Source organism: Hetaerina americana, unplaced genomic scaffold (genome assembly GCF_022747635.1).
Source record: "Hetaerina americana unplaced genomic scaffold, ioHetAmer1.1.p SCAF_119, whole genome shotgun sequence".
NCBI lineage: Eukaryota > Metazoa > Arthropoda > Insecta > Odonata > Calopterygidae > Hetaerina > Hetaerina americana.
Window position 1 is genome coordinate 847,501 of NW_027286281.1, and position 23,887 is coordinate 871,387.

At 37.6% G+C, this 23,887-nt stretch overlaps 1 protein-coding gene across 1 annotated transcript in view; it reads left to right on the forward strand.

Moving 5' to 3' along the window:
• LOC139685620 (uncharacterized) overlaps positions 1–23,887 on the forward strand; it is a 38,295-nt gene that overhangs the window by 13,403 nt on the left and 1,005 nt on the right. Inside the window, exons 7-14 of the mRNA XM_071582559.1 lie at positions 31–126; positions 4,126–4,812; positions 10,021–10,238; positions 10,905–10,985; positions 14,432–14,527; positions 14,641–14,744; positions 18,849–18,993; positions 21,861–22,018. Of these exons, the coding sequence (XP_071438660.1) occupies positions 31–126; positions 4,126–4,812; positions 10,021–10,238; positions 10,905–10,985; positions 14,432–14,527; positions 14,641–14,744; positions 18,849–18,993; positions 21,861–22,018 (1,585 nt within the window). The remainder of the gene's footprint in view (positions 1–30; positions 127–4,125; positions 4,813–10,020; positions 10,239–10,904; positions 10,986–14,431; positions 14,528–14,640; positions 14,745–18,848; positions 18,994–21,860; positions 22,019–23,887) is intronic.

Consider the following 23,887-nt stretch of genomic DNA (forward strand, 5'->3'; position numbering starts at 1 on the left):
TCTGATGCTTACATAACCTCTCCATTGCAGGTGCTGCTGCTCAGTTGCACAAGTGCAAATTCTCAACACAGATAATATGCTGGAGTATGAAAATTATTGGCAAAAAATATGGGACCTAGCCGTGTGGTAAGTTTCCTTTGTATTTAACCCTTATCCATTTCCTCAAGGGCACTGCTGGGGAACTAGATTTACTTACTAATTGCCATAGTTTTGAATGCTCTCCATTTTTTTTAATCAAAATTTCCATTAATAAGTTTATTTAGCATTATTTATGTAATGATCAGCCATTTTATTTTCTGATGAGCTCATTATTATGCTAACTGCATTGCTATTTTCTGGAAACCTTATCCCTTCGTGGAAGTTTTGCATTCCTAACTCCATTTCCAATTGGGATATTCATTTTTCATTGCTAGGCAGGAAGAGAAAAAAATTATTTTCAAAACAGCTCATTTTAGAGATGCCTGGTCAAGGCATTTCAAGGCGCTGGATGGGATGGGGATTATATTTTTCTGATTTTTCCAGGATGGGATACATGAAAGAAGCAACTCCTTTATCTTTCCCATGGACCCTTTTTTGACGTGATTAATTGTGTGTGATTTCATATCATAATCAACGACAACCAAGATATCAGAGAAAGGGTAATAATATGCACTAATAGTGGTATAAAATAAAACAGAATCAAAAGCAATGAAAACAATTGATTTGAAGCCATCTCAAAGCAAATGTTATTTAGTAATTCTATTTAACTTATTTAAATATTTATGTCATATAAAAGTGACATTGGAGCATTAACTACATTAATATACATATGACAGTCACTGAACCTAAATTATTCTTATTGGTATTGTTAGGTTGGTAACAATAGCATTATTCTTATTGGCCATTAACTAATGGCTAGCAATAGCCATTATTCGTATTGGCATTATTAGGTTGGTAACGATAGCATAAGCTTGTGATTTTCTTTTGATGATCATTCTGTTCATCTATAATTTTTATTTTCGTGGAACAAGGCTCTTGTTGGCTTTAATAATAAAAATATAAAAAATACCAACACTTAAAACCAGATAATTTAAAATGCGCAGGACTAATGCCTACACTTTGTGTTCACCTAATTCCTTGTGATTGAATTTCAGGAATCTATATCATCTTTTAGGTTCCTTGACAAATATTTATCTTTGATGAAAGAAGTCAGTACTTAATTCATAACCCAGCGCACTCACTTAATTTATTCACCTTGTGATTTTGACAACTAAAAGAAATGTTATAAAATTATTTTACGTGTGTCCATAATTCATGAAAAAGACCCTTTCATTTGAAATTCTTTGTTTTATGCATAATTCACTCTCTCGATTTTTGTCAACTGAAAGAAGTGCTCTGCCAGCATATTTTCCATGTTGCATCGAAAAAAAAATGTCATTTTGATGGCAAAGAGTCTTGATGTAATTTTGACGGGGCAGAGGTTTTTTACACATCTAATGTGAAGGGACATCATTCTTGACTTTTTTTTTTTTGAGGTAATCTACCGGTTAAGGTAGGTTTTTGGATGGACACAACTACCAAACAAATATTTTATTACTCCTAACAAAACACAAAATTCATCATCCTACTCTATATCAGGTCCCTCTTCATCTCTGAGTACTTTCTTCCTCCCTTCATCCCGTCCAACATCCCTATCCTGTTCCTTCCCTATCCTCTTTTGCCCGACATTCTACCCTCTATCACAGACTTCTTAACTTAACTTCTTCTATTCTTGACTTAAAGAAAGAAATACTATTCAGTTTTCTTAACATCACCTTGAACCACTTGAATGATTTAAGATTGGATTTGGTGAGATCAATCCAAAACTGAATCTTAAGTGTTGTTCCTTGGCACTGAAATGAAGAGATTTTGGAGCTCTTTTCTGTTTAAACCAGGTGATCTGCTCTGCATCCAAATCCTCATTTTTACCATTAAGAGTCACTTCTGTTCCAGTTTGATCCTGCTTTACTCAAACAAAGTTGTTTTTCAAGGTTTCCCATAGTTGTTGAATTGATGAATCTCTAATTTTTCATTGCATAGTTGACTACAGTGTTCCACCTTGTGTATAATTTTCTCTTGGATCTATTGTCACTATAAAATGTGAATTATTGAAGCCCAATTTACATTTTTAGTGAAATTACATTGTGATGATCCAATTTTATAGCCATTTGAAATAAATGTGCTAGTTATTGTATGAATTTACTCTTTAATTTAACTTAACTTTATCCCAATGATGGTGTTGCTAGCCGAATCTCTTAAAAATATTCACACCTCACTCTGAATGTCAGAATCAGCTGATTGTGTTGAATAGTAGAACAGTGAAAAGAAAAATGTTCAGAACTTTTCTAGCTGTTGGAAGTATTTTTTAAACTTACCGGCAAACAACAGCAAAATTTGCTTGCCTGATCTCTGTGTAAAATGCTGTATGTTCTATGAATTTGCTCACTGCAACAAACAGTTGGTTGCCCCCTTATCCACAGGAGCGGTGAGGTAGGCAAGATATGCATGCTCGTAGGCTTGAAGATGCGAGGAAGGGGATTTTTCTGCTTAGTCAGTGCAGAATTAGAGAGATGGATGGGGGAAGAATTGGAGTTGTGATTTTTGTGATTTAATCCTTGCTGTTGTGCATGGGGAAAATGTCAACGGAGTTTTAAGGGAGGGTCTGAGAGAACTTGTCATTGAGAAACTGATGGTTTAGGAAATCCAGTCAAAATATAGTTTTATGGTGTCTGAATAAGTTTGCCGTGATTACTTTTTACAGAAAAATATGTTTTGTTGTAACCAGTATTTATTTCTGCTTGTCATTTTTTGAAAAACAAGTAACTATACTTCAGGAGGAGTAGGACCCAGAAGGGATCATGCTTACATATCCTGTCAACCATATTTTGTGCTTTTTATTTTTCTGTTAAGTGGTGTCGATTTCACTCACAGGTACACAAACAATGACATAAATACCAGGACACATGTCATTAATTAGCATTCATGACTTGTTTGAACTGGAGGATATAAAAGTAATTCAGTTGACTGATCTTGAAAAAGAGAAATTAATTGCTGTAAATTAAAAAAGTAATATCTCTGTTTAGCAAAATGTTAATTTCAAAATAATGAGAGATGAAAGGTCATTTCAATGCAAGGAAAATGTCATCAAAACTTCTACCTACGAATCAATGTTGATTATAATGAACAATTATTCAGTAAGACAATATCCTGCTGAGTCTCGTGTGACAAATTGTGTAATGGCATTGAGTGGTACTTCATCATGATTTTAATAGTACTAAAGAGGCCAAGTAGTCAAGTATAGAAATGATGTAATATCTCTTATTGCCTGAAATTTTTTGTCTTGATTTAATGGAAAAAGGGAAAGTTCTCATTGGTAGAGGAATGAATAGAAGTGTAGGCTATATTTTAGGCTGACTTTGAAAAATATAAGGAAAGCCATGAGTGAATTTGCTCAAATGACACTTGCCAACATTGACATCAGGATTGAAAATTTAAAGTATCCAATTATTTATCTTGCGATATATCATACACCATGGTGTTGCTAACCAAGTGTTATTATTTTATCTGCTAATTGCATGTCTTCTGTTTATCTTGTGTATAACTTAATTTTGCCTCTCTTCTCTTTTATTTATTTTTTTAATTTTGGTGTTGTTGGTATGCATACCTATCATGCAGTGCTTTCAAATATCTCCCTTTAGCTCTGGCATAATAAAATAAATAATGCAGTTGAAGGGAGGTGTAATGCATCTCCCACTGCAGCTAAAATGCCATACATATTTGCATATCTCTTTAGATGCAAAGATGGGAGTTCAATCTACTCCATTGTTAATTCCATTTTTTTGTTTTTTATAAGCTTTTATGTATCAGACAGCACATTTGATACCTATACCTTGTTATTAGTAGTGATCGGAACCAATTGTGTCATCATTATCAGACCTGTTCTAAGGTACCAATTGTGTGACAAGTGTCCCCTACTTCACATCTAAGCTCCCACCTATTATCTAGGCAATGGGAGGTTCAGCTATTGAGATGCAGCTGCCTATAATCAGTGAGGAGGGAAAAGCCCCAGGGCGTGTCTTTATGTTCTCTGTTGTATCTTCTTTGCAGGGCCATTGGACTGAAGCATTGCGAGGACAGTGCCCATGAAACAATTTGTGCTATTCTCACTGCAAATTGCCTCACTTTGAAAAATCAGATTGCAGAGCTGTTTAATATGTACCTGACAGATCGTATGACTCCATCTGAGGGGAGCATTAAAACCCTACATTGCCTCCTGATGTCATTTAACATTGTGGAGGGCATGGACTTAACAGCACGTGAGTCTTGCATGAAGTGGGTCTATCTTGCAAAAGAAAAGCATGAAGCTTTTCAAGGAATGCTGCCAGTGGAACTGGTTGCTGATATCCTAGTGCAGCTGTGCCTCAAAGGAAGGCTAAAGAGAGTCCCTCCCACGGGTAATGACAGCAAGGTTGGCCCATTGGAACATTTTTACTCCCAGATGTCATTTTGCAATGGGCTTCTGACCCCGTGCACAAGTCCACCGAGGAACCCTGAGTGTAGGACGCGTGGTGATGTGTCCTTGGAAGAGGCCTCCTTCAATACTTTGATGGGCATGGTGACCAAGGATGGTGAGAGCCTGGTTGCATGGGTGAATGCCATCTTGGCATCTGGTGCCAGGAAGGAGGGAGTGTCCGGTGCAGAGTTTTTGTCCTCTCAGCTGCAAGTGCTTGTGTTGGTCTCTTCCAATTTAATTGGGTGCAGTGCGTGTTCATCCACCGCAGCAGAAATTGCCAGGTTTGTGCTGCATCTTTTTCCACGTCAAGTTGAATTGCATTTAAATTAATGTAATAGAAACAATTTATGCCAAAGTAATAGTTTTCAAAGATGGAGTAAAAACTTTGTTTGATACTAATGAGTCGGTCAATGCAGAATTGATCTTTTGAATTCTGCATACTTGTGTGTTCTCACTTCTAAAATTGGTATGAAAATACCAATTTGAAAAGTTTTGCTTGTAATTCTGCTAGAATATTCAGGTCAGTGGTGTTAGGATTGTTGTCAAAACTATTGTATATTTGTGACAGTAATAGTGTTGAGATCAAAAAGGATGCAAAGATGAAACAGTTTTTTTTTATTTGACTTAGAGTAAATTACTAGTTTAAATTGAAATAAGCGCATATAATTCAGGAGTTGTTCATCTTAATGTGTTAAAATCTTTAACAATAATGATATAATTAGCAATTGATTGAAATCCTTTTCCAGAATTATGATTAGGTGATTTACCAGTCAAGGTAGGTTTTGGATGGACGCAATTACCAAATAAATACCTTGTTTTTCCTGATAAAACACAACACAAACTCTTACTCCACAACAAGACCCTCTTCATCTCTGTATACTCCCATCCTCCCAACCAACGTGCCCATCCTATTCCTTCCCCTTCCTCCCTTGCCTAACATTCTCCCCTTATCATAGTTTTCAACATCTCACTTCCGACCAATATGCTTTTCATCCATCTTTCCTGCCTTCTTATGATTTCTCCCTACCATTCCCTCTCCTCCTCCACCATACTCGGCAGTTCCTCGTTTATTTTTCTTTTCTGTTTGTTTTATCTTTGCCACCTCTCTCCACATCCACATTTCAAAAGCTGACAGTCTATGCCAATCATCCTTCTTCAGGGACCATGTTTCCGCACCGTAAATAACTATGCTTCATATCAAAGTTTTGACGAATCTTCTCCATACATCCTCACTCAATGTCCCTGTCATCAACTCCCTCCTCCTTGTGAAAGATTTTTTGCGTAGTGCAATTCTTCCCCTTATGTCCCTACTAATTTGACCATTTTGATCCAATACACTTCAACTGTTCAGCCTGCTCTAGTTTTTACCGTCCAATTTTAATGTTAAGCTTTGCCTTGGCTTTCTGGAAAATTGCCTGACCTTTGCTGTATTTATATTGATTCTCATCCCATACCTATCACACTGAATTTCCAATTAACTCAGCAATGCTTTTGACCCCTTGGCTGACTGGCAAACTAGAGCTTGGCCATCAGCAAACCTGATTTTACGAATTGCCCTCCGACTTTCATTCCTACCTCCGATTCTTCCGATGCCTCTTTACCATTTCATTCATATATACGTTGAGCAACAACGGTGATAATGGACCACAGTACCCATCAGGACTCTCCGTCCGCCACTCGCACCTGACCCATCTGAGATGATGTACTGGTGGGGGATTAGCTTCCTGTCCCTCCAATCTATTTCTATTTTCTGCATTATACTCATAAGTTTTTCCCAATTCACTCTTTCAAGTGCCTTTTCAGAATTTACAAAACAGGCCGAAATGTCCTGATTGTATCCTATATTCCTCTGTATTAGTGATCTAATTGCCGCAATGGCATCAGGCATGCCCTTCCCCTTTTTGAACCCATACTAACCATCCCCTAAGTAATCATTTTCCCTGCTCCTTAGCCGTTTGTGGATGATCCAGAAAACCACTTTAGCTGCATGTGAAATCAAACTTATTGTTCTGTAGTCCTTACAAGATGTATCCTTTTTTGGAATGAGGACTAACACTAATCTCACTAAGTCTTCTGGCCAGATTCTTTCCTGATAGATGCTACAAATCAGCCCATATAGACTCATCCTCCCACACTTTCTTAAACCTTTTAGTAATTCCGTAGAAATACTGTCCAACCCCATACCTATGTGTGATTTCATCTTCCTTGATGCACCTTTTATCTCATCATTGAGTATATTTGGAGCTAAGCAACCTTGATTTACGTTATATTCTCTTTCTATGTCTAACCTTGGTGGCTTATATTCTTTACCATACAGTTCTTCTATGTAATCATTCCATCTCTCTAGTTTTTTTGCTGCTTCAACTATTATTTAACCCGACTTATCTCCAACTGTAAACACAGATCTTCCCTTTTTACTCCCCGATAGTGTTTTAGTCTTCTTATATAGAGCACCAATTTCACCCTTCCTCTGCAAACTTTCCAAATCCTTGCACTGTGTCTTCCACCATGCTTCTTTTGCTCTAAATGTTACCCATGTCAATTTATTATGAAACTCTTTGTACTTTCTTTGGCTTAACTCCTGTGTTTACTTTCTTCTATTTTCTTCTCTCAACTATATTTGTAATCATCTCATCCGTGATCCATGGTTTCATTGTCCTTTTCCCATTAACTGTACCTATAGTTTCTTTTGGGGCTTTCAATATCCCTTTTTTGATGTATTCCATTTTTCTGCGATAATACTCAGCTCTTTACCCAACCCATGATTTTCTCTACAACCTGCTGATTCACCTTCCCTGTCAATCCATTTAGTGCTTCTCCATTCCATTACCTAGCCTTCCACTGGTGGCTTATCTTCTTGAAATGGACGCTACACTTCATAACAACTATATTGCGGTCATTGTCAGCTTCCGCTTCCAGGAAGCTGTGCGAAATGATGATACTGTTCCTAAACCTGTGCCTAATCAGAATGTAATCTAACTGATGCCTTTCTGAGTCACCTGGCATTGTCCATGTATACCTACCACCTTTTGTGGAATCTAAACCAAGTGTTGGTGATGACTAACCCCTTTTTCCTACAGAACTCAATCACTTTCTCCCCGCAGTCATTCCTTGTACCTTAGCCATGGTCCCCCATCTCATCACCATCTCTTCCTTCCCCTACCGTTGCATTTCAATCCCCCATCACTATGAAATGTTTCTTTGTGAGAACACTTGCTATAAAGTCCTCTAACTGATCATGTACCCTATTGAATTCATCAGCCTAATGATTGCTTGGTGGCATGTATATCTGAACAATGACCAAGGTTGACACTTCTGCTGTTACCTCTGCTAATAATATTCTATCTGCTGCTTGCTGTATGTTGACTACGCTTCTTCCTACCTTTTTGTTCAAAATTATGGCGACCCTCATTGGCTTTCATCCCATCTGCTGTATATTGCCCCTTTACCATCATACCAGTCTTCCCACTAGCCTTCCATCTCACCCTACATAGACCGAAAATATCTATATTTCTATCTGATTTTCCTGTCCTCAACATTGTTCTAACATTCCAAGTTCCTATTCTAACTGAATTGGTCTTCTTCTTCTGCATCTTCTGTCCTGTTGCTGTCTGCTTCTCTTTGCAAGATTTTCATGAGATGATGACCACGGAGGCCTTGCCTCTGCTGCTGCAGGGCACGACGGCAGCTGATTGGGCTGTGTCCCATAATTGCTAGAACTCATTTACTCTACACTGTCTATCATGTAAATCTTCTGAATAATATTTGAGGTGGTTTTGTGTTCCTTCCTCAAAAGTGTTTTAAAATTTGACGCCATCGCTCAATGGCTGCCCCACTGAGGTCAGATGGCTTTGCAGCCACCTCAACCTGGAACGGATGCTGGGCAGACTATCTTTCATCTGGCTCCTAACCTTTGACTTATCTGACATGGGTGACCCTACCTGGAGCAACTATCATTGCTCCTGTCAGCACAGCTCTAGGGGTCATCAGAATGCTTAAGCCCTTCCACCATGCCAAGGTTGCGGTCCAATGTTATCCAGAAATCTGCTATGAAATTGCAAACATTTTTGAAATCACGTGAATAAATTTAGTTCTTTTATTTATTGCTATTTATGTGACAAATGTCCCTCCCATGCACTAGTCATCTTCAAGTGCTGGAAGTGCTTGCTCATGAACTTGTGGAGTCATACTTAAAGTGGAGCCCATGCTAGATAAGTTGAAAGGTAGGGAGTCAGGTAAATGTAGTCAATGAAGAACTTGCCCCTAAGTAAGTTTTATGATCGCAGTGGGATGATATTTATGTGATGGTGTCACATTAAATACACTGCAGAGGAAGGCGGCAGGAAAGCACCTCCATTATTTTTTCCATCACATAATGAATGGCAACAAGTGGAAAATGAAACCTGGCAATTGCAGGAGCAGGCCCACACCACCTGGTGTCATGCCTGGCAGTAGTGAGACAAAGTCGTGACTGTAAACACACCTCATAACATCCTCTCAAACTGCTTTGAAGTCACCAAAAAAAAGTCCTAAGAGAATCACAGTGATTAGGGTAGAGATGGTACTATGTTCAGGATGGGCAATTTTGTAAAAATCCTGGTGAGAAAAGGAAATAGGAGGAGGGTAGTTTTGATGATGAATGATAGGGTGGTCGTCAGGGGACAGCTGTACCCTCTGGTGTTTCACCTAGTCTCGCAGGAGTTAACCAGTTGAGTCCCTGTCCCTCCTCCCTTTTAATTTCTTCATTTCCTCCACCCCTCTTTCACCCCTCCTGGTTTAGTATGAAGGAGAGTCGCTATTTCCTTTGCCTCACCTGACGCTGATGCATTGAAACCTGGGTTATGTCACTTTTTAACTTTGGTTCTGCCAAAGTTCACTAATGATTAAATGTAATGGATTGCCACAAATTTCCAAAGGAGTGCGGTTTATTTACACCTAAGTTGCATCATCAGAATAGTTCTGACTTTGTGCCTCTTCTCTTCACCTTAAGGGAGAAGCCCTGCATTAAGTTTATCAGCTCTTGACCTTATGTGTCTAAAATATGAAGAAAAATTTGTAAGTGGTCAATTTATTCAAGTTTTCGATGTTGCATCCATTTTAATAATATCTTTTATTATGTCATTGTGACTATTAATCAAGCAATTGGAGTTGTTATTTGTTTTGTGGACACAAGTTTTTTAATATGTAAACAGTGGGAACGTAATGCCTTCATGATGAATATAAGTAACTTTGCAATATACCAGTGCTTAATGATGTGTAATGTCTCAGAGGAGGATCTTAAAATGCCTAATGTTTGTGAGTTACCAGACTAGATCATAATTTCCAATTTTATTTTGGGAATCTGAAATATCAGAGCTTTTCTTAACTCCCCTGTTTTTCAATTTATGCAGGATTAAAATAATGTTTAGGAATAAGTTTTACTATATATTTGATTTTTATAATTCAATGTTTTATTGGCTTTAATTTATACCCAATTTGTTTTCTTTTAGCTGCCTGAATGTTTTCAAGATACTCCTGGGCAGTTTTACAGATCTGCTAGAAGCCATTGTAAAAATACCACAGTTAAAGAATGAGCTGGCCAAAACATTTGGTAATTTAGCGGCTCTATATGAATTTCAGATTGATGTTAACATTATGGCTTTTGTGAGAGAGGTTACACCCAGGAAACTAATCGAGATTGTAACGAGTGTGATAACAGGAGGAGCAGGTAAGTGATGTCATGTCTACTGATTGATTTTATCCTCAAAGCAATGAGGCAAAATGTTGTGTTAATCGTTTATTTTCATGTGAAGAGTGCTTAAAGATTTTATTAATCTGAATGTAATTTTTAACATCAGAATTATATGATTTTTATTTCATTATATTTTATGATAAATACAATATTTATTGATTGACATGGCCACTAAATATTGAGAAAATTTGTGGACACTTGATGACAAAATTTGCAGCATAATCTTGTCCATGGAAAATTTGAAACAGCTTATACGTGGGGTACCATTTTGCTGAACTTGGAGAATACATCGTGTTATAGCATTACCATAAAAACATGCTGCATGACTAGTTTCTCAGAAATAGTGTGGCTTAGCATGTTTGTTTTCCACTTAGTTGGGAAATTTTGGAAAAAGCCAGGATTTAATAATTTTTTTCAAAAATCCTGAATAAAATGTGAGAAATGTCTGCCATTTGTGAAAAACGCAGCTACTGAAGATGATGTATTGTTTTGCGGAAAAGTTAGAGAATAATTCAACAAGAAATATAACTGGGTTGACTGGCACAACACACATGAGTACCACCAGGTTTAAAGAGTCAGTGGCATCTCATCTTTTGAAGAGATGTTTAAAAATAACTGTGTGTTTCGTTTGTTTAATTGCAGGGGCCATGAAAGATGCATCCCCTCAGTATATAAGGAGCTCTCCAGAGAAGTACTTGAGCAGCACCCCTCACACCTTCATAGGTACATTAGGTCATTAAGTGTCCTCTGTTTTAAAAATCCTAATTTTAAATTGTTTATGGGATGTAATGAATTTTCAGTGTTTTAAGTCACAGTGATTAGATATGTGGATTGGGCAGGCACAGTGGGTAATGTGCTGACTTTCCACCTAAAAGGCCAGTGCGCCATCCATCTGTCTAATGGGGTGTTCAATTGTGGACCCTTTGGTAACCTCTGTTAAGAGTAGGGTACTGTCGAAACAGGATTCATCCCTATCATTCTTGCCCCATTTACCTGAAAACCCTGTCTCCCTCTCAAATTTTGAACCTATGCCTGTAATGGCACAAATTACTTTGACTGTCAATCACCTCCCCCCTTAATAACTATGGCTTGGGAATATTTGTAACTGCAAGGACCCAAGGTTTTACTCAAGGGCCCTACAGGCAATGAGATGTGTAATAGTTCAATGATCTATGTAGTGTCTTATCATCTAAAAATATATTTGTAAATTGTTTCAAAAGTTGTCATCCGTATTTATTTGCATTTAAAGTGATTTTTTTTGTTTAAATGATTGTATTTGTTGGGAGAAATCCTATGGAGGCAGGAAAAGTGGATGAAGGGGGTATTGACCGGCAGTGGGATGTTGAAGACTGTGATAGAGGGGATGATGTTGGGCAAAAGAGGAAAGGGAAGGAACAGGATAGGGATGTTGGACGGGATGAAGGGAGGATGAAGGAATTCCTGGGTTAGAGGATGTGTATTATGAAGCATAGTAATGATTGATAAAGAAGGCTTATGGTCCATGTTTGTGCAAATGGTGTCCAAAAACTTTTCAATTGTATTCTCAGGTGGCATACAATGTACCAACATACTTGTCATAATCCAAAGCTAGAAAACTTATGTAAATGCATTGGTGTTTGCACAAAATATCAATGCTCCAAAGTTACAAATAATTACAGTGAACTGTCACTACTAATCGAGACTTGATGGGGCTCCAAGAGGTAGTCTGAAATAGGTCAAGTCCCAACTGTGTGGGGATTTGACACACACGCACCTTCCCCCCCCACTTCGATGTCACATATGCCCTACTACTTCGTGCGTTCCGGAAGTAATGCAATTGAATTTCCCATGCCATTCCTATTGGTCGGAGAGGGATGGAACCACTTGGAGTAAATGGGGGGACACTAAGCTTTGCCACAAAACTGGTCTCGGTGCTCTCCAAGCCGTGGAAATGGTAGGACATCAGTTATTATAAACCTCTGCATGCCGACCATGTCACAAAAAAAATGGAATCGACGATCAAGCTACGTTATGTGATTACGTTTTGTGCTAAACTGAAAAAATGTCTTGAGGAGACTGACAAAATGATTTGTAAGGCTATTGGGGACTCTACTCTTTCCCACCCACAAGTTTCGAGGTGGTTAAAGTCCTTAAAAGGAAGGCCCGGGAAGAGGTCCACAGCAAACAACGCTCTGGGCGGCCGTCGACCAGCAAAACTGACAACAATGTGGCTCATGTTGGACAATGGTTGGACTTTGACCATTGATTGAGATGGTTGCTAGTGAACTGAACTTGTTGTCTACCATTGCGTTTTGCATTGTTCCTGAAAATTTAGCAATAAGGAAAGTTTGCACCAAGCTCGTGGCCATGGCGTTGTCATACAACCAAAAGACCAACTGAGTGGAAATTTCAAGTGAACTTTTGCAACGTACCAAAAATGAACCTAATTATTTGAACAATATCATCACTTTTGAGAATTTTGAGTGTTTGTGCATATATTTTCAATAAATTACTTTAAAAAATTGCATTTCTTTCAGAATGCATCCTGTATTCTTGTTTGCTCTTGATGGCTGATAACTTCTACTGACTCCAATTGGTGCAATAGAGCCTCTCAGCCAAAGAAGATCCTATTCAAATATGCTGCTACCCTAATTAAATTAATTACATCACTAATTTGCTGCAAAAATTGTCTCATTTATCAATTTGCACCAAACAAAACAATGGGATTGCATACTTAACTATTACTACGGTTGCCTTCCTTATTTACTTTATCTGTGTCTGTGATTTCAGATAATTAATCATTCTAGTTTTTCTTTGAGTAAATGAAAGCCTCTGGATAACGGCTCAGGTTTTCTTTTGTATTTTAAGTTGTAATGACCCAGCAAAGCAAATGACTGCCTGTGTCTCTGGCATTCTCAAGTGTTAACCAGCTGCAGTTGAAACATACTTGGATGTACATTTAGTTGATGCTGGTGAAATATTTAATAACATTGCAGCAGGAGTTAATTGAGATTGCTTCACCATTTGTTTAGTGATACTTGATTTCTACTAATTTTAGTCTTGGTAGCAGGCTCTCTTAGATGATTGTAGTTCACTAGCTTTAAGTTACTCAGCTTTTCACGAATGAATATCTCCATTAGAGTTTTGTGTGCATATTTAATTGTAGATCTTTTAATTAAAAGTATTGATTTGAGATATTTTTGCCTGTATTACTTATAAAATTAATTTTAAAAACTTTCACCAACACAATATTTTGCAAACAGTAATCAGCCCTTGATCGATTGGATGAAAAACAATGTGAAACTATTTGAGGTTGGCCAAGATTTATTTATTTAATAAACCAAGGGTTTGAAATCCTTGCTGAGTGCATTAGAAAATCAATGTGATGGGTATGGGATTAGATTCAATCTAAACAAACCAATAGTAATGAGGTTTTTGAGCAAGAGGAAGCCAAGTTAAACCTTAAAATAGGAGGGCAAAAACTAGAGCAGGTGGAACAGGTAGCATATCTTGGAATTTATTTTTACTAGAAGGGTGGAGTGGTATTGATATGATAAGGATTGCATTAGGCAAAGAAGCTTTGACTAGGAGGAGGGAATTGATGACAGAGATTAAGGGTGTTAAGAAAAGACTATTTGCTGTGGAGCTAGATTTTGCACGGTGCAGGAGAATGGTCTTTGGAGCAAGATAAACTTAGATTGGAGGCTTTTGAAATGTGTGTGTGGAGAAAGAGAACAAATAAAACAAACAGAAAGGAAAAGAAACAAAGTACCAATAGGTACGGTGGAGGGGAGGGAGTGGAGAAGGCTTCAGGGAAAAATACAGAGGATGGAGGAAAAATGGATGCAGAGCATTTTAATTGACCATGAAATAGTGAAGAAAGTGATTGATGTGAGAATGATAGGCAAATCAGGTAGGGGGAGGAAAAGAATAGGCATAGAATGTGTGTGTAATTAATAACCACTTTGTGGTAGGGTCAGATTTTGTCTGGCTAGACTAGGCTGAGAAATATAAAAGTGTTCAGTCAGTGCTGATGCAAAATTTACCTAATGGGTAGACTTCCCAATATTCCCCAAGTAAACTTTTTACTTTGCAGATATAATAACTCATATTTATAGTGTGCTGTATTTGTTTAATTGGGTGTACTTTTGCTACATTGATTGTATAGATTTTTTCTTTTCTGCTTTCAGATTATTATTCTATTTTGGATATGCGAGTCTATTCTGAAAGTACATGCCTATTATCCATAGGATGCAAAATTATGGGAGCCTTTTGCTGCAAATGTGGTAAGTCCTGCAGTGGTAGATAATTTTTTCACCCCACTTACTGAAATTATCATTTTCCTGAATCCAACTTTGTGTAATTTTACTGATAAAATTCTCCCTCATTAATATTTCAGATGGTAAGCCATATGTACCCCAGCAGAAAGAAGTGTTAGCCTATTTTATTGGGACGCTTTCTAAGGAAACAAAAGAAATTGGATTTCCATTGGGATTGCAGATGGTTAGTATGTAATTTATGAATGACAGATAAGCCAACATTAGTTTCAGTCTTTTATTTGATCAAAGAAGTGCTCGGTAAAATCCTATTTGTGTCTGTTCTTTAATGAATTCATAAAGCAAGTTTAAATCCATAGTAGCTAAATATGATGCCATTGATGCTGATTTCCTCTTTTACGTTCAGTATTTGTGCACACATTGATGCTCTCTGTTGTGCTAACATTCACTACTCCAGCATATTTGCTTCTACCAAGTACATTTCACGCTCAAATGATTTTCCTCTGTTTTGTATAAATACATAGTGCTTAGCCCATTAGCAGGCTCTGCAGTAAGAAGTCAGCAATTGCTTTCCTTTTTTATTTTTTTTTGTTGTTTGGCCTGTATGTTACTTGGTGTATGTTATTTGGTAAAAATTCTCAAGATGGATTGTTAATCAAAACATTGTTTAATTAAATTTGGTTGATATCCTTGTAAAAATATTCAATAAGGTGTAACACATTGCCAGTTTAGTCTCACCAACCAAAAAAAACACTACTTTCAACCCGAAGGTTGGTTTGATAGGTAATTGTAGAGCTCACCTAGTACAGGGTGGTGTAGAATTTAATCCCTAATTTGATGGGTAAATTATAAAAAAAAAACCATCCAAGTTAATTATAAAAGGTTTTTATTGCTGAAAACTACATCCAATGCCATTTTAATTTCATTAGGTTTTGAAAATTATTTCATCCAGGTGAGCGAGGCACATGTTGAGTCGTTCAAAAAAGTTTTTGAAATCTCTTCTCAACATTTTGCATTATTCCAGCGATGACATCTGCAATTGCCTCCGTAAGAGCTTCCAAAGTCCTTGGTCGAACTTTGTAAACCTCAGCTTTGAGATATCCCCAAAGAAAAAAAGCATGATGGAGACTGTTCAATGGATGCTCTCACAGCCGCGATGTTTTCAGGTGTCGGCAAACTTCTAGGTTGCCCGGCTGGTTTTCTAGGAAGTGCAGATCCTGTTGCCTGTACACTAGTAATCTATTTCCTAATGGTTTAAGCATCAGGAACCCTGCCATGACTAATCAAACTTAACCGCCTACGAAAAGCCCTTTGTTTTGCCAACTCACTATCATTGTTTTTAAAGAACGTCTCTACGACAAATCCTCGATGCTCACGAGACCATTGCATGGTAATTACCATAAATGGCATTGTTTCCTCCAGTTAATGCCACTATTCTCACTTTGCTAATTTACCTGCGTGCTTTTCAGTGTTTTTTTTTAAACTAAGGAGTCCTATCTGTTTCACCCTGTACTATTCCCAATGGTTTGTGAAATTTACGCATCCGGTTAGGTGGGCCAGATCCTTTCCCTGTGCCGCCTATGGTTTCCCAGGTAGACCAGTTGCTTGAAAAACTTCTCAGCTGAGCAGGCCCCTCAGTCAGTTGATGAACATTGGTATATTAGTACCCTGCAAGCCACCACTAGGGTGTGTCGTAGGGGGTGGTTACACACCAGACTAATTTTGACCCGAGTATGACCCTATTGCAGTCGGAGAATGTTATTCTGATCCATTATCATTCGTGGAAAAAATGACATCTTAAATCTATCTGTTCTACACTTAATCTCTCTAATTTAATTAGATGATTTTAATGATCTCTCGTACCATTGTATGATTGGGATAATAATACATTTTCAACATCACTGCTAAAGACACCTCCTTCCAATATATGCAAGAACTTCAATCTGTAATTTAACCTTCGCTCCGTGAGTGATTCTCAGCCTAGCTAGTCTAATATTTTGGATACGCTACTAAGTTTATCATGACAACGTTTTACAAATCTAGCTCCTCTACGCTGCACGTGAACCAATTCGGCAATTAATCCAACTTGGTGAGGATCCCATATGCTTGCAGCATATTTTAAATGTGGCCTAACCAGCAAATGCAAAATTACACTTTCTTTGCCCTTTTCATCACATTTACCCGATACCCTTCTACAGTTTGGAGAGGTTGTGAGTGAGGGTAACACACATATGCCCACTGGGCTACCATATCTTCTACAAATTAAAAGTCTGTTCTTAAATTAGCTTATACCATTGTCAAAAATAAATTATCTTTGAATTTAAATTTGGTAGTGTACTGATTTCTAATCGTACTTAAGGGGGCAACCAGCATTGGTAACTGGAAAATGATTGATAACTAACTGTGGATATATAAGTATTGGGCTCTCATAACCATAATTTAGGCATATACAAGCTTGTATTATATGCCTTTCACATATGCCCTTCAGTGAATTGTGTGTTTGGTTTTTTCTCAATCATTTCCATTCACCATTCCGGAAAATTTATGCCTGTTAAAATTATCCATGGTGGATTACCCGTGACTCATTTTTAAGCAAGAAATATGCAATTAAGGTTTGTAAATACCTAAGATTATCTGTCAGGAAATTCTCACTAACTCAATTTCCTAACCTTTAAACAAAATCTGACAGTAAGTGTTTAATCATAAATAATGCTCTCGTTTTGCTATATGAACGTATATTTTTTCAATCAGAGAATAATGACCCCACTGATTTGTACCTAATCCCAGACTAAGTATGTACATTTATAGGTTCAGTGTACATTAGTGTACTGATTATATCCGCCAATACCTGCTCTCCTTAAATCAGATAAAAATGAATGGAGCATGTGGTAGCTTGGGATAATGGGGTCCTTCAACTTTAACAGGCAGTGGCATATGGTTTTCTTGAGATGGGCTCTCAGAGATCCCCATCATAAATCCCAAAGTTTGTGAAAAACGGGCTTATAATGTACTGGTTTACCATTTTCAGTGAAAGAATACTTCAGTATATTTTGGCTGCTGAGTGCTTTACGTTAGAGAAAAATTGCAGATAAAGATCGTGAGTGTTCTAAACAGGAATCACTTGGTCCTAATGGTGACCAATTAATTAACTGGAAGGAAAGTCTTGTAGAAAATATTTCAACTCTTGGCAAAAGCAGCAATTTATTTATTTGAGAATGAAGCCATGGTCTGTTCATTGGGGGAGAGTTAACTCCTTTGGGGCTTGAATACTGACTGATGCACTTATTAATACTTTCAGACATAATGCAGAAACTTTAATTTGGGCCCAGAGTATTAATGATTTATCGTTATAACATGTACTTGAAAAGAATAGGTAGTTTAGGAGAATAGTTAAGGATAGTTTGTGTTAGTTAAAACAAAGGTTTTCAAAATATCTCCAAAAATATTATTTACTGCATTAAAAAATGAGTATCTAATTTAATTTACATTGCTGACTTAAGTAAAATCTGCAGTATCATGCCTTACTAATCTGTTGGGTCATGAATTTTATTTTATAATAGAATGAAATTATATTGCTTATTTTTCAATTTTTTTTAGTTGAAACCATTTTCTCTAACTTTTCCAAGGACCAGTTGAGTTAGATGAGGAAATTATTTAAATGTTCAAAAAATAAAAATTGCATTAAATAACTTTATCTCATTACTGAGCATTCATGTAAGAGGCCATGTATAAAGTCAACTCTTTTCCAATTCAGATCAAGACTTGATTCAAATTAAGATTTAATTTGAAGGAGAATAAGCAATTCACACATTTCCTAAATGTCAGACTAACTTTTAGCTTTCACAATGCGATGAACCACCTTAACGACGGGGAGTATGCAGCAATGTGTGTCAACATGCTCAGAAAATGAGTCCTTTAATACTCATACTCAAGGATATTCAAGTGTTAGGTGTAAGCCTTGGTTTTTTAACTAGCTGGCATCCTTATCATCAGGTCAGGTTTTGGTAATTTTTATGTAGAACCTTCTTTGTTTTCTTGCCAGTAACCTAGTGCAATAATTGTAGACCTTTAGTTAGAATTTGCTTGGAAAAATTAATTAGAAGAGTGGTGAAATTTTCTGTTTCTCCACACATTTCTTGGGTTGCATACCATGTTTTCATTGATTTTAAATTTGAAGAGAAAGTATCCCTTATAATATTCAGAAGAGAGTATAGCTCTTTTTTCTGGGCTCCCAATATTCATTAATAGATGCTGGCAAGGGAATTCAATGTCACAAAGAGCAGCGCTATTTACATTCTTCCATTTAATTATATAATGCCCTTTTTTTCAGCTAATGGAGTTTTTGTATTTGCCGATTGGCAGGCTGGCCATTGATGTTGAGTTCTCAGCTCTTACCCTCAGCAAATTTGAAGTTATATTGGCAATGCATTCAAATGATGTGGAACTCCTTCAAATTTTTCTGTCTCTCTTGAGAGGTAAGTTCCTTGTAATATATATTTTACTTCAAATATGCTTATGGTGCGAGAAACAGGTTTTAAAAAACTTGGATCACAGACCAAATATTAATTAATAAATTGAATTGGGCAATTGTTTTTGAAGTATGCACATTCATCTGTAGCTATTAAATTATCTAGTGTGATTACATGAGACTCCTGGAATAGCATATATTGACAAGAGTAAATGGCGTATGCATATTAAAAAATGGCAATATACCACTCTGGAATGCAGCTTCAGCAATTAATTTTCCAAAATCTGAGTTAAATAAAGACATTTTTCTCATTGGCAATAACTACTCAATAACTCGTATTAGTTATACATGCAGCTTGACATGGTTTACTAAAATATGGATCAGATAGCCCTAATCAATCCAGAATTCAGGAGTTGGGGGCAGATTATGAAGCATCAGGACTATTAGGGAATAGAGTATTTCCCCCATTATTCTTGAGGATCCTTGGTCATTAGTGAATTCCAACAGTTCTAAATGATGCACGAGAACCTGCAAGAGTAAAAAGTAAATTTAAATATTTATTAATCCCATCGAAATAGCGCCAAAAAATACAAGGTTTTTTAAAAGGTATTGGGAAAAGTTTTGGAATAGTAGATGTATTTCAGATATTGTTACACTACCTCAAATCCTTCAAAGTATGTCCCTTGAGCATCAACACACTTTTGCCAGTGGCTTTTCCATGACTCATAAGCTCTGTGGTTGGTGGACTCTAGTAGGTCCTAAGGGCATGAATTTAAGATTCTTTGATGGCACTTAAGGTCCCATGGCGGTGTCCTTTGGGGGAGGATTGCACTTGTGGGATTAGAAAAAAGTCTACTGGCGTCAAGTCGGGACTGTGATAAAAGGGCTGTGGAATTGTCCTGATACCGTTGCAGAAGATCTACGCAAGCAGACACTCAACTCTGTTCTTGGTCATCCGTCGTTTGCTATCCGTCCTTTGGGACGAGTTTAGCTCAGGTTCATCCCCAAATTTTCATTGAATCACTGTGTCATGTCATCTTATCAATGCAAACATGATCTGAAATCATGCGGACACTTAGTGAACAGTCTGCATTCAGCATTTCACGTGCACATTGTCGTCAGTTCTTGACATCAATGGCCGTCCAGCGTGGGGCTCGTCCTCTACACTCTCTCAGCCATCTTATAAGAGCTTGTGCTTGTCGAAACTGCAGTTGGTGGCATGCTTATACCCTTGAACACTTGGCAAATCATTTCCAGCATCTCCTTGCCCGATTTCCCCAGTCTAACACAAAATTTGATGGCGTCCCGCTGTTGTATCGTTTGCTGCATTTTGTGCTTGCTCATACACACTCAGCAGGGGTCTACTAAAAACGCAATCCAGCCTGAATGAACACTTGCAGGTTGTTGGCGCTCAGTGTGTGTTGAAGGTCAGACCCCTGCAATGTAGAGTCACGCCAGGAAAAAATTGTTTCCAATACTCATTATACGAACATTGCATTCTATCGGGGAGACTTAAACAAATAATGATGGTGAAGCTGATGGGTAGACAAGACAGAGGAAAGGTAATGGGAAAACGAGGGAGATGGAAAAGGAAGGGAAGGAGATGTAAATATAGGTGTGAGAAATTGAAGGAAGCTAGCGGAATGGAAAAGAGTGTAAAACAGGAAATCCCTGAAGAAAATCAAGCAAACAGAGGTTTGGCAGAGCAGCTTGTCGATAAAGATAAAGTGCATATATTGGACGTAGGAAGTGTGAACGAGTGGATTTTGGAGAAGAGGATGGAGCTAGGAAACCCTGCCCATTGAATGCCCTTGTTGATCCCAGCAAAGTCATGTGCCAATTTTTCGACACCCCACCCCAAAATAACTTAGGCCAGCCCCTCAACCACAAAGATATTTGGAAATGATTATAGTGATATTAAACTTATAGTAGAAATCTCTGCATGAAATATCTTGGGATTGGGATGCTGTGGTAGCATAATTACAGGCTTCCCACCGAGAGGTCCCGGGTTTGAATCCCGTAGGTGGTAGATATTTTTCAGTGGTATCCCAATCCTGACTTAGGGTGCTTTGTGAAGAGCACTTTGAGTGAGTATGACGTCCGCCGGATGGGACGTTGAACTGCAGACCTCTTGGTGCCTTTCGACAAGAGTAGGCCAATGCTGATGCCGGGTTTCTCGCCACCCTTCCTCTCCCATCCATCTCTAGTAGTGCAAATGACCTTAGCTGTTGGTTGCCACCCAAAAAAAAATATCTTGGGGAAGTTCAACCTGTCGCAGTTTTCATGCTCAAAGTTGCATGTTTTTTTCATATTGCCACCCTTTTCGATGTAATTTTTGAACCTTTGGGACTGATTGTCTACTTATACTACTACTATTTGACTACACTAAGAATGGCAGTGCTGTTACATAAGTAATTATTAGGTTTTCAATATTCACTCTGCATTATTTTGCTACTAGCATTCAAATTAATTGGAAAAGTAAAAAATACCAGGGTATACCAGACTGTAGAAAAGAAAGCAAAGCTATAATTTTCTATCAGAATTTTCTATGGTCAAATTTGCATTGCAGAAGGCTTCGCTTTGCCTGAAATTTGTTAGTCTAAGTACAGAATTGTGTTAGTAACATTCATCTTGGGGAAAATTTATAAGGTATTGCATTTGTTGGTGGTGATATTAGTGTAATGTTGGTAATATTAGCAATCAAAAACCTAAGTTATGTGTAACCGCATATCTTCTTCACTCTTGGTTAGATGTTGGGTTTTTGATATTGATATATAATCCCTCAGGGTCATGAATGGTAAATTATAGTTAATAAATATAGGGTGCCGATGTATTAATACGTATAAGAACTGATGTCTCAAAATTATTTTCCAGACATAGCATCTAAGGCAGTCACAAATTCTGCATTCCAAGGCATAATTGTGAAAAGCAGTGAATTCTATCTGGCAAGGCTGTACATGGGAATACTGAAAAGGATGCTTCCACCATCAATAACTGTGACAGTTGTTCAATTGCTAGGAACTTTAATAAAGGTTTTCTGTGTTTCATTATTGACATTCTTTTTCATACCAATTAATTATTAAATAAAAGTGTAATGATGAAATACTTTCCTCTTTAACTCTTTGTTCCCAAGCTCTATTTGGCGTGTGGTATTGTAAAGACCAGCCTATTATGCTTCTATTTTTTTGTTCGTTTCCTAAGGACCATCCTTTCCCAATCCCAATTTATTCACTTTCTAAGCCACCCTTCACTCTACCCCCCTTCCTTTATATGCCTCCCCTCCATCTATTCCCTCCAATGCTCCCCTGCAGACTCCCTCCTCTCAACCCATCCAATGTTTTCACTGCCAGCACAAACGTAGCTCATAATGCTTTGTCCCTTTGTGTAAAATTAGAGTCCATTTCCTTTGTGAACATAAGAAAACTTTTCTGCCGACTTTGCATGAATATCATAAATGAACTAAGCCCTACCCCATCATATTACATTTATCTCCTGTGTGCCAGTTTACTTGCTACCTTTTTAATTTTTTCTCCATTTTCAAATTATTATGAATGGCAAAAATACACATTCTCTGATTTCAGCATAGCCAATCATACATGAATTTGTTAATCGTCTCAAGGCACAGTATGTTTTATTTATTTATTTATTTTATTTATTTATTCAGTATAAGTCCGAAAACAGCGCATTCTGGCCTTTACATCGAACTATTAACAACGATAACAATGATCACATTTACAAACACCCAAGCCCTAGGTGGAGGAAAACTCACCCAGGCGGGAATCGAACCCGCGACCCTTGGAATGGCAGACGAGGACGTTACCCCGCCGCCACCGGGGTCGGTTTATGACTAAAATCGTTATGTTTATTTTATTTATTTATTTATGTACCCTGCAAGTCATCACTCGGGTGTATGGCAGGGGGTAAATACACCCCAGACTAATTTTGACCCGAATTGCAGTCTGTTAATATTATTCTGATCCCTTATTGTCGGTGGAATAAATGACATGTTAAATCTATTTGTTCTACGCTTAATCTCTCTAATTTTATTGGTATGATCTCTCATACCATTGTGGTGGGGGTAATAATACTTTATCAGCATCACTGCTAAAGAGACCAACTTCCAATGCAAGAGCTTCAATTTGTCATTTAACCTTTGCTCCGTGAGTGATTCCCAGCCTGGTTGCTCTAATATTTTGGATACAACTAAGTTTATCCAAGCAAAGTTTTACAAATCTGGCTCTTCTATGCTGCATGCGATCCAATTCGGCAATTAATCCAACTTCGTGAGGATCCTATATGCCTGCATCATATTTTAAATGAGGCCAAACCAGCATCAGATAACATTTTACGCTGACCTGTCCATCACATTTACCTAGTACTATTCTAATAAATCCTAATTTTGTGTTAGCTTGTCCACATATCCCCCCCGAATGTGTTTCACCTAGGAGAGATCATGAGTGAGGGTAACACCTAGGTATATAATTGAGTGTACGCGTTATATTTCAGCGCTCCCAATGCAGTAGGCGTTTGAGAGGGAATCGCTCTTTTTCCAAAAATTTATAGCTACGCACTTTTTAAGTTTAATTGTAATTGCCAAGTGTCCCACAAGAGTTTTATAGGATTTAGGTCATCTGATAAAGCTGTTCTCTCCTTAGGATCACGGATGTCATGGTAAACCACTGCATCATCAGTAAATAAATGTATCTTACTAGTGACTATGGAGTCAATGTTGTTAACATAAAGCAGTAATAAAAGAGGTACGATAGCACCTCCTCGGGAACACCTGAAGTAACTTCTACTGCAATCGAGCTAACTCCATCTATCACTATTCTTTGTACCCCACTATTTATAGTCTTTACTCTGACTCCAGATATTTTGATCTATGCCATATGCTTTCTAGC